We start from the raw sequence: 12,318 nt of genomic DNA on the forward strand, positions 1-12,318 counted from the left end.
ATTAGTCGTAGTGTGAAGTAAATCATTGATAAAAAGAAGGAAGAGAGTAGGTGAAAGATCAGAACCCTGTGGGACACCACTATTGGTAGAGAAAGAGCGAGAGATCAATCCCTCAACGACAACTGCCATGGATCGGTTCCCAAGGAAGCTAGAAATTAGAGAACAAAGTGGAGGAGAGAAACCATAAGAAGGAAGCTTAGAAAGCAAAGACTTGTACCATACCCTATCAAATGCTTTGGAGATGTCGAAGACCATGACAAACGTTTCCCCATAATCTTTAAGAAAGTATGAACCAAAGATTGGTGCAGTAGGAAAGCAGATCACCAGTAGATCTCGCCTGGCGAAAGCCTTATTGGTGATCCGACCAAAGAGAAAGCGTTCAAGGTGACGGAGAAAGTGAGAGTTTAAGATAGTTTCCAAAATCTTGGAGAGGGATGATGTTAGGACAATGGGGCGATAGTTAGAGGGATTAGAATGGTCACCCTTCATCCGAATGGGCTGAACCAAGGCATGCTTCCAAGAAGAAGGAAATGTTTGTGTTTTGAGGCAAAGGCGAAAGAGGCGGGCAAGCACAGGGGCCAGAATATCAAAACACTCCCTCAGAGCACGAGGGGGTATTGCGTCCGGTCCGTGCGCCTTACTCACATCCAACCTGGATAACACACCAGCAACCTTACGAGTGGAGATTATAGGAAAGTACATAGGTTGAGTAGGAGGATAAGGTGGAGTTAGAAAAGAATAAGGTGCCGTAGAGATTGGGTTTATCAGGGGGAGAGTTGGCTGTAGAGTTATCAGTTGGGATATTGTCTACTTCACTCTACCACGAGGAGCAAGGGTGATTGAGCTAGTGAGGATGAGATTGTTTGGGTAGTGCACGTTTTCTCACATGACCGTGAAACAAGAATGGCAACATTTCAGTAGTAGGTGATAAATCTTCATTTATATCTTCAACGAGATTAAGGATTAATACACTTACCTTGTATTGTAAGGGTGGGGGGGTATTTCTCTCCTCTCAAGCTGCCCCCCTGGTCTTACTCATACTTCTCTTGTCTTAGTTCCTTCAACTGTTCTTTCTTCATATTTCAGTTCATGGTTATTACACAACCTTAGTTCTTTGGTACCATGGCGAGGGTCAGGGCACGTGGGTATTGTAATTCTGATATCAAGTCACTTGGACGGAAATAAAGGGGAAATACTGCAGGAAAATGAATACCCCTAATGTACTCTAAGAAATGGTTTATTAATATGAAATCAAAGTAGGGAAAAAGATATTATTAATATACAACTCCAAGGTGCAACTCCTCGAATTTACTCAACTGCAATTACTCAGATCCTGTACTCTTACTACACACAACCTTACTGGTGTTACATTACATTACAGTTACCAGGATCAATTCCTTGGCTTTACTCACATGCCATTTTAAGTGGGCACCCTGCCTTCTCCCACATTACTGGTGATACATTTCATTAACAGTTACCAGGATCAACTCCATGGCTTTACTCAGTTAGTCCCAAGTGGACAACTTTACTTCTCACACATTACTAGGTACCTTTCATTACATCCGGTTACAAGACAAACTTACATATGATACCTTCACAGACTGTTGTTAGTATATATGAGATGCACTCACAACACCCAACACGTTAATACTGAAGCCAACAACTTACACATGGGTTCACTACCCAACATGGGATAATTATTTCCAGTTAATTATCCCCAAACAAATACTACACACTCTGTGGACCATAACTGCCAGGAGTGCTCCAGGGTAGAACACTCAACAACTGACAACCGCTGTTGTGGTCGGTTGTAGTCCGACACCTGGCGAGCGTCTGAGGTCTAAGGGCCACGAGGCGGACCTGCAGTTAATCATGTCGAATCAACGACATCGTCCATATATCGCTCACTGCTAGATAGCCACTGACTCCAGGGCTATAGGTGGGGTGTTCAGAGAGCCCACGCACTTGAATCTGGGGAACAACGGGAGGAGAGGCGTCACGGGAGAAGCATGGATGACTCAATCACAACAAATCCTTCGTCTCGCAACGTCAGACGACATTTACTTTATATTACTTCTTACACTGGGTGAATGACAATTCCACTGTTATAACATGAACACTGATGTTCCCACAATTGACTGAATCAAACTGAATGGCTATAACGGCGGGAACACATGCTACATACCTGGGAACAACGGGAGAGGAAAGACGTCATGGGACGCTCTCTCCTTCCCGCCCGTGGTTCATATACTCGTGAATTGCCAGACGTGGCTATCTCGCGCAATGACAGAAATCACATACAAACCAACTGTTACACATTCAAAGATGACCCTCGGTTGTCAAAGGTCTGGAGAAATACTTGAGTTGATTTACACAGACTAATTCAAGATTGAGCTTGCCAGGAGAAAGTGGAATAAAAACGTATTGACAACTGTCTTCACAAAGGCTGAGCTTACAGAGGGATCCTATTTGTAAACATCGAGGGGGAAAAACGCTTTTCTTCTTAGGGGTAGCTAACCAGTTACCCATTCATGTTTTGCGGGCGTGGAGTATAATAAGAATCATTAGAATTAAAACAGACTAGCAGTCAAGTCAATGTGACCATGACAGTATTACTACTCCTCAACATGTGAATGCTGCCATGGTTGCTGGAGGTGAAAGTTTGTTTTCTTGTGTGAAGACTGTCCTTTCTCAGGGCTCCATATCATTGGCCACATGTTGCTGTGGGAAGGTGAGCCTGGCAGTGTGGTGTGCATCAGTGAGATGCTCCTTCTTCGCGGGTACTCGGTGGTGAATGCCTTCTGCATGTAGCTATCGCCGCACTGTGGTCACAGACACTTCCAAAGCTAGGTTTTCCCTAATTGCCTTGGCGTTGGTGAAGGGGTTGGCTTCCGCTGCCTGCAGGATCAGGTCGATCTCTTCCCAGGTAGTCACTCGTGACCGGGGTCTCCTCTCTCATCATTGAACATAAAGGGTTTTCGTCTCATCCTGTGCATAATATAGAACTTTATTATTTAACATCTTTAAGTTTTTTTTTTTTTTTTTTTTTTACGGGGAACAGCTTTGCATAAAAAAATGCACATTTGATGACAATAATAATCGTAATAATAATAATAATAATAATAATAATATTGTCACTTTGTTTTCCATTTAACCTAACTGTTTGCCACAACTGAACTATGTGGTTTGCTGATTCTGTACCGGACTGTTGCCAACTGAACTATTTTTATTCACATTAAGTTTGTATTACAATACATATGTGGTGCCCATTTCCTAATTGTTTTGATTGCGAATTAATCCCTTCACTACGACGTCGTCTTATCAATACTGTATTCTGGTTACAGCCAGACGATTTTATTCAGCTGGGGAAGTTCCATCTCGTAGTCAAGGAATTAAACAAAACTTCGCTGCTTCTACAAGATACATATCCATAATCCCTTTGCTCATACATGCCCTCTTTTGCAAAGGAACAACTTAATTAGAACAAAAATTCATCCCCCTCTCATCCTATTTTAAATGTAGTATTTTCATCTGGCTAACATTAGACGATTACAGTGAGCTTTGGGAACCCCGTCGGTATTGTCAAAGTGTTATTCTGCAATATAATTTCTTCCAACAGATACACTGTACTCTTTCCGTTAAGGCCAGTACCCCCCCCCCCCTCACCCCCCAGAAAGACACCTACCCCGATACACCCCACCTACCTCCCTCCCGCTCACTAGCGAATGCTTCGAATTCACACTTCAGAGATCGGGGTTCACACCACAGGGAGAGAAAAGCTTGGCAACGCTAAGTTGTAAAGTCAGGAGTGAAGCGAACTGCACATTCTGCTGAGGGCGCCAACTGCTATGGATGGCGTGGACACGGATCACTTGAAGATGTCGATCAGCTTCCTTCTCACCTCAAGGGACAACACATGGGAGGTGGTGAATGACGAACAGTTCATCTACCTGAAAGAGTATCTCACCTCTCTCCTGGAGGCAGCTGAAGAGAGGAGCAGGGTTGGTGAACATATTGAAGCTCTTTGTTTGCTACACGAGTTGGAAACTGGAAGTTGTACCTGAAGTGCATTGCGCAGATGTTACTAGCGTTCCATGGTGCAGGACATCTGGCGTATGCCAAGAATAGCAGGATCTTTGTGGTGCATATGAGAGCTCTCCAAGATATATGCCTTAAGCCGAATTCAGGAAGTTTACTGAAGTATATTCGTTGTCAGGCGAAATGATGGTTTCTACTGCAGGAATTTCATGGACAAAAGCTTCGAGCAAAGCTTAATGAAGTTGCAAAAGACTTCTGGTGCCTAAAACATGATCGAGGAATAACAGATGTGACAACTTGTTTGTTGGAAAAAGAGTTTGCTCAAGTGTGTTCTAATCTGATCTGTGCTGCTTGGGAGAGTTTTCCCCATATACACACCACCATCGCAGAGAATCACAAAGACATGATGCCGAGCGTTGTGTCCTGAACTCGACAGGAAGTAAACACATGGCAGCTTGACTCGTGGAACAACCTTCCTTTCCACCAGACACTGACAGTTTGATAGACATCTCCACTGGAACTGTTGCACCTCCAGGGGCTAACCGTGACTTTGAACTAACCATTGGCAGAGCTCTGGCTGAAACAATGGTTGACATAGCATCGAATAAAATTATGCTGAAAAAGAATTAACTGCCAAGACCAGATAGTGAAGAAAACCCAACACTTCTTTAAACCAAATACCGTAACTGTACAGTATTGCCGAATGACAACAGTGAATGCAGCAGTACCTGAGATACGAGGTGTGTCACCAACCCTCGTCCCTGTATCATCGTGGGCTCTTCAGAAAGGGCACAAAAATCGAGTTCTCTTTCATGCGGAGGAAACTGGTTCAGAGTAAATGTCGGTTTACTGTCCGGCAGCCATCTTGGATGTCATATTTAATTGTGAATTAAGCACAATGAAGGTTGTTAAGGAGTTCAGTATGTTATTGTAAACTCTGTTAGGAACCCACCCTGAAAAAAACTTGCTTGTGTTTTTCTTCAGAATTCCATCCTTTTATTTAAAACTCCTGGTCTGTTAAGCCAGAGCCTCGCTACCAACTCCAGCACACACTGATTTCCCATAACTTATATGTCAGTCTTCTAAGAAGAAACCTTGTGGTTTATGCCCATATATGCCTGTTTTCATTACCTTAATAGTAAAAAACACCATTTTTACTGCTTCTCCTTTCTTCCCTCCTTCTCTTCTTACTGCCATGCTGTCTTAATTCTCGAGGGATTTTTCAGTTGTGTACAGCCAAATTCAGCTTCTGTTGACAGAACTTTATTTTACCGACTCTTCATATTTCCAATAGACCACTGTAATGTACAGGCATACATGTTCTTCCTTTAATGTTACATACACTTATTAATAATAAGCAATGTCTCTCAGTAGAGAAAGGTCAAGTGCTCTTAGGAGTCTGCTGCCAGGCAGCTGTGGGCAGATGGAGGATGCCGCTAACCAATACCTTACCAGGGTTGCCAGGATCTTCCGTGGGACTCCATCTTCACGGTTCAACTCTCCTTGGCTTGCCGCATTGCGCTACACGGTAATCAACAGTGTTATCTTTCATGTGAAAGTTGTTTTCCATTCCAGCTTGTTTAGTTCACTCTGACATATAGATACTCTCGTGAATTATATGTTGAGACCTGTGGTAGCCTGGTCATGATATAGAAGGGTTACCTTTATGTTGTTACTGTACTCTACTGTACTGTACTATTGGAACATCCGGCACCTTAAAGTTTATCTCCTACCTGGAGCCAAGTGATGTAGCTTAAGTTAACCAGTTTGGTGTAATCTTGCATCTTCATTTAAAATAAATATTTGTTAAAAAAAATCTTTGTGAATTCGGACTCTTTATGCTATTTATAGGGGGGAAGAGGAGAGGGGAAGGGAGGAGAAGAGATGAGGAAGAAGAGGGGAGAGGAGGAAGAGGGAAGAAGAGAGGAAAAAGGGGAAGAAGGAGAGGAGAAAGGGGAAAAAGAAGAGAGGAGAAAGGGATAGAAGAAGAAGAGAGGAGGAAAGGGGAGAAGTGAAGAGGAAGAGGGGAGAAGAGGAGTGGAAGAGGGCAGAAGAGGAGTGGAAGAGGGGAGAAGAGGAGTGGAAGAGGGGAGAAGAGGAGTGGAAGAGGGGAGAAGAGGAGTGGAGAAAGGGGGGAGAAGATGGGAAAAGAAGAGAGGAAAAAGAGGGAAGAAGAAGAGAGGAGCAAAAAGAGGAGAGGGAAGAAAGCGAGAGAGGGAGAAAAGGCGAAAGGATGGAGAGGGAGAGAGGAGGAAGTAAGAAGAGATGGGGGAAGTAGGGAAGGATAGAGGGAAAGGAGGAAGATGGAGAGATGGGAAAGAAGGAAGGAGGAAGATAGAGAGCAGGGGGAGAAGGAGTGGTTTTTCCTTAACTTAATGTTAAGATAAAATGACGAACAGTTGTTTTTGTTGTTGTCTCAGAAGATGATCACGTGTCCTTCTCTCACTTATTGTTGATGTCTTATATATTAGGAGTTTATTCTTGGCTTCATCATAATAAGGAAAGTCTGTTTATAATGATATAAATTAAAGTAACAGTTGCATTTAGATGTTTTTTAAATACAGTATTGGAAAATTGACATTAAAGGGAATATTTAAAATCTTGGATCCACTCTGCCAGGCACTTTTGGTGTAATGATTCCTTGAAAATAAATGTTATACGATTGTTTTACTGCTGGTAGGGGCTCTCTAGTATATTTCTGATTACTCTGTACGAAATGCATCTAAAAACAGTTATGTTTAATACTCAGAGTGTTTTACTACTTACTTGATTATCAATATAAATTAGAGTTACAAACAAGTGCTACTCCCTATCGACAGCAATTTCTGACTTTCCCATGACACTGTGGGGTATGGGATTGTTTGGTTCACACTCAGGATGGGTTGGAGAAAGGAAACTCACGATGTGCTCTCTGTGTACATGTTGTATTGGATGTACAATGCAGCTTGGTGCTGGGAGGCAGCATGGTTACAAGCGTGATGTAGAGAGAGCTGGTTGGTGAGGATGCTCAGAGGAGGACAGCTTGTGGGTCGCCCTGCTAGCCGGCGGGAGCGAGGACCGCCAGGCAGGCGGAGGAGGTGTTGCTGGCTGGTTGGTGTAGGTAGAAAGAGACAGGTCACCACGAGGTCAGGTCTTAAATAGCGGGGGAGGCGTGGCTAAGTAGTTGACCCCCGCTCCGTGATGTATGGCGGCGCTGGTTGACCTAGACCACGAGGCATACACTGGGGAATTGGTGGGGTCGGCTAGGCAGCGACAAACAGCGTTTGTATGGGAGAAATCCACTACACCTTAAACAAATTCACGCCTAGTTGGCCCTTGGGCCGGCCATCCTCGTTAAACTAGGGACATCCATTATTATAATGATGGTTCCCTATACGTGAGGGTTTTATTATCTTACTGGTTAGGCTAGAAGGAATGACACGGGTTAAATAGCATTTCGTTTATAATGGTCCTAGACATCTAGCGGTGCGATGTAACCGTTCTCTCTAGTGTGCTAGACCTACCCTTACGCTATAACTCTTGCCGTTAGAACCTATTCCTTCTTAATTGTCATATAAGCTTTAATTACATTGGCTTATTTAAATTTCTTATTTCTTATGAGTTTAAAATATCCAAATTTTTTACGGGATTTTCAATTTTTTCTAGACACATTTTCCCAGAAATTTGGTAAAAACGATCTGGCAACGCTGCGCCCTAAACCGCAGCTCGCTCTCATTCTCTGTCATGGAACAGTGGTTCGCCCTTAGGACCTACAGTATACCTTCTCCGGGTTCCTGCGCTTCAAGTGACCGCCTTAATCCACAGTCATACCATAACATTCACTGCAGAGAGAAGTAGATGGTTTAATTTTTTCTCTGGCTACTCATGTCTCCCATATTTTAGTTTATATATAGTTAGGATATTTATATGTTTAGCTAGGGCACTGGTGTAGGGTTAGCGGTTAGGAATTATTGTCTTTATAATAAGTTATTATTGTTATTAAATATTGAAAACTCCTCCTTTGTAAAATGTCCACCCTTTTCCCCTGGAATCTTTCTTAAGTTACCTTACTTTTGTTACTAGTTGGCCTCTTTGGGTGGACCCGACATTGTTTTACTAGCTAACTTGTAACCGATGTCATTTGCAAAAAAAGTCATTCAGAAGAATGACCGAAAGATATTTTATGGTTCTGTACTGCATACGTAACTTCTATTTAATTTATATGTAAATTATTTCCACATTTCTCTCAAATAACTGAGTATACCTTTGTTGAACCTGTTCTTTTATTCTGCAGACCAAATAATGGAAATATTTTCCTACCTTCCGATCATCATTTCCAGTATTAGTAAATTATAGTAAAAAATAATTTCTATTCAGCTCAAAATTTATCCTAATCTCAAGTGCACATGGCCTTAAAATTCCCATTATATTGGTCAGATTTCAAAAACTTTTGGAGACTTACTGCCGTCCACCCAAAAGAAAAACAGCTGAGTGAGCTCGTTTTCCTCGCCATCACCCCCCCCCCCCCCCACACACACACACACACTTCCTTACACCCCAACTTTTCCTTTTCCTGGATCCGCCCCGCAGTGCGTATGCTCCAAAGGCTATTGTGAATGTGACTCTGGTTTCTGTTTTGTCCAGGGAGTAAATGGTTCGCTGTCATGTGGAGCAACCATTCTGTCTGAGGACTACCTGTTAACGGCGGGACACTGTGTGGACACCCTAGCCCCCTTCCACCTTGTCGTCACCGTAGGGAACCACAACTCTAACTTCAGGGAGGAGTCTGAAGAGGTGAACTTTCTTCTTTACACTGTTTTTTATCTTACTCGTTTATTAAATCCCATATCCTTATTTTTTTCTTGTTACCTGTCACTCTACTTATGTAACTCACATCATACGTCCTTTTGTGTGTCCTACTTTATTTCATTCCCTATGTCCTTATTTGTTAAACCATGTCCTAAAATATTTGTTGTCCTGTATTATAAATTGTTTACTTTCAGTGTTTGTTGTTTCCTATGACCTTGTTTGTTTGTTTATTCTGTGTCTCGTTGTTGTTTCCTTTGCTAACTTGTTTTCTTTTGTGATAGTTTTTTCTTTGTCCTTTATTGTTTGTTGTTCCCTGTATCTTGTTAAGGTTTGGTTAACTTAAGAGTAATTACACTTGACTTATTAAGGGACAGGAGGTCGTCTTGGAGGGTGGTATCTGGCATGCTGTGGGTGAGATTTGTCTCTGGCAAACTTCCTAACAGTTCCGTCAGGCAGCATCCATATTATGAACATGAGTAATAGTTGTCATGATCTTGAAGGAGATACTACTGTTTAAATGTCGTATGAGTGGAGGTTCTGAAGGCTGTGTTGGTGCAGTCGTCATCGGCATTGACATGGTTGCTTCCTCCTAGAGTTTTCTGTTTGCATGGAATGTTTTATGTTGTTAAAAAACCTCTTCCTTACCTTCATCTCCGTTCTCATAACTGGTGTCCCATTAGCAGTCAAGATAGGGGTTATTTCCTTATTAGTAATTCCTTGAAAGTATAACCTTCACCTCATCACCCAAAAGATATTTTCTTATTGTTTTAAGGACATTCTGAATTTGTATGGAAGAATTTGTAGCAACGACTTGAAACCTAGAAAACAATGTATTAGCGTTCGCAACAAGGCAAACAGGATTCTTGGGTTCATATCTAGGTCTGTGAGTAACAGAACTGCTGACGTTATCTTGAAACTTTACCTAGCATTAGTGAGGCCACACATGGATTATGCGGTTCAGTTCTGGTGTCCTTATTATAGAATGGACATAGATTCTTTGGAGAGAGTACAAAGAGAATGACAAAAATGATCCATAATATTAGAAACCTTCCATATGAAGAAAGACTGAAAAGCTTAGGCTTACATTCATTAGAGAGGCGTAGAGTTAGGGGAGATATGATAGAGGTGTACAAGTGGGTAAGTGGGATTAATAAGGGTAAATGGAAGATGTTCTGAAGCTCAGTAATAACGAAATAACTAGAACAAATGGCTTTAAATTAGATAAATTCCGATTCAGAAAGGATATAGGCAAGCACTGGTTTGGTAATAGAGTTGTGGATATGTGGAATAGGCTACCGAGTGCTGTAGTAGGATCGGGGACGCTAGGGAGCTTCAAGACGAAGTTGGATAGGCACATGGAAGTGCTGGGATGGGTGTGAAAGGGATCTGCCCTGTATGGGCCAGTCGGTCTCCTGCAGTATCCCACTTTCTTATGTTATGTTCTTAAGAGTTGATAAGGTGCAACTCCTCATACTCCACCTGTTCATTACCTAGGAAGCAACATGACATGTTACTACTCTCGATGATTGCCTCCTGTGTCACAGCGATCCCTAAACAGCAGCATTTTGACTTGTGTTTCCTCTCTTGCCTATGAATCTAGATTTTGTGTCCTGTGACCTCGCGAGAGGAAAGGTCACGGCTGATTTAGTTCCCGGGGATTAACTGACAGTGCCACAGTTGTGGCCTGACCACATAAGAGGACAGACGTGCCCATAGGTGCTCTTATCTTCCCGATCATCCTACAAAGGACCCCTCAGTCCCGACTCCCCTTGCCAGCAATGGGGGGGGTCGACGTAAACGCCCCGAAAGAGGCGTCCCCTCTCTCATGGATACAGGCATCTCTGATGCGGAGGCCACTGCTCTCTCGCTTGGTCATACTGCATACCACACCCTTCAAGAGTCAGACCTCGGTGATTGTGAGTAACAGTAATGTTTCTATGGGAAACACTAGCCGATGTGGTAATGCCAATGCCACGGGCAGTAGGCCGTCCCCTGCCACCCTTCCCTCTGCCAACCAGCCAAATAACCTGAACCTGCACTTCCCCAAGGACTCGCTGAAAACCGTCGAGGAACGGTTTAAATGGATGACAAAGTTCTGCAGACAACACGGTCTCGCCATTCAATTCCGAAAAGATAAGAACCGGAACTTTATCAAGTGTCAGACTCCTGAGGTCTATGAAACACTTAATACTGTTGGGTTTGACGGGGTTGTCCAGGAGCCCCCACCAGTGGACCCAGCTGAATGTTGCCACATCCTAGTTAAACAATTCCCCCTATACGCTGATATCGAAGATGCTTGTGACTGTAATCCTAGTATACTCAGTATACGTCGACACTATTGCTTTTGTTCACCATCCCGTCAATTTCCTCCTGGGACAAACTTTTTAGACATTTTGGATATATTTTAGTTGGTTTATTTATTTACAAGTCTCTTTCTGAAATACATAGATAACACAAGTGATAAAAACCGTATTTGAAATGTGTCACGCAATTTCACAGCACCCCTACAAACACTAATGTGGGGTACAGTATACCCCAATGACGCAATTACACAAAGACCGGATTAGATATCAGAGTGATGCACCCTTTCTCTGTGAGGTCTCAGCAAGCACTGAGGGTACAGGGGGGGCCCAAGTTCTGAGTCATGCAGGAACTTTAGATCATCCAGCTGCCCGGGGTAGGATAGACCCCACATTAGTGTTCTAGGATAAACACTAATTTTTCAAAACCTTGTTAACAGGGTAATGTGTTCACAGCTTGATTCCACACTTCAAATATATTGTCGTCTCACTACCAATTTACAATTCCTTAGTCTTCTCACTTAATATTAATCACAACAATTCCACAATAAACTTGCACAACTGTCTTCAGTTGTTCGGTTAGGACTAGTCCTTACACTAGGAACAGAGGCGAGCGATCATCTCCCTAGGCAGCCAGCGTCTGCTTATATACGCCTCATCAGACGCGTCTCTAACATCCTAGAGTAACCCAGAGATGTCTGTGAGATTTTAGAACATTCTACTCTGATCGAGTCTTACAATCATAAAAAAAAATGATACGATACATTCTAGAATATTCTTACATAATTAATACAGCAATATATACACCTTATTTGTGGACAGACTAAATCAATGTTATTCCAACTGCACATAGGCCGAGATATTTCTATATGATTAAATTTGTAAACCATATTCATAAAATAGTGTTTACGTGAATTAGTTTGTTCCCAATACTGTGAGTAACCCAAGTAATGATATTTGTCTTATATTATCTTCAAAAATATACTTGTATGATTAGGCCACAGTGACACCAACTTGTACTTTTCTCAGGATTTCTCCGTCGACAAAATCTGGCTACATGAGAAGTACAGTGCATACGGCTTCCTCGACAACGACATCGCCCTCATCAAGATCAAACGGAAGAGAGGACATGGACTGAGGTGAGTGTCTCGTCTGACTTAAGTTCTATTAATCACCAACACAAAGACTAAAA

General features: G+C 42.5%; 1 protein-coding gene across 1 annotated transcript in view; it reads left to right on the forward strand.

Moving 5' to 3' along the window:
- The window catches only part of LOC121861123 (neurotrypsin-like), a 48,829-nt gene that overhangs the window by 19,491 nt on the left and 17,020 nt on the right, over positions 1-12,318 (forward strand). Inside the window, exons 8-10 of the mRNA XM_042358687.1 lie at positions 5,410-5,566; positions 8,662-8,811; positions 12,156-12,265. Coding sequence (XP_042214621.1) covers positions 5,410-5,566; positions 8,662-8,811; positions 12,156-12,265 — 417 coding nt within the window. The remainder of the gene's footprint in view (positions 1-5,409; positions 5,567-8,661; positions 8,812-12,155; positions 12,266-12,318) is intronic.

This window comes from Homarus americanus, unplaced genomic scaffold, assembly GCF_018991925.1.
Source record: "Homarus americanus isolate GMGI-L3 unplaced genomic scaffold, GMGI_Hamer_2.0 scaffold52806, whole genome shotgun sequence".
Taxonomy (NCBI): Eukaryota; Metazoa; Arthropoda; class Malacostraca; order Decapoda; family Nephropidae; genus Homarus; species Homarus americanus.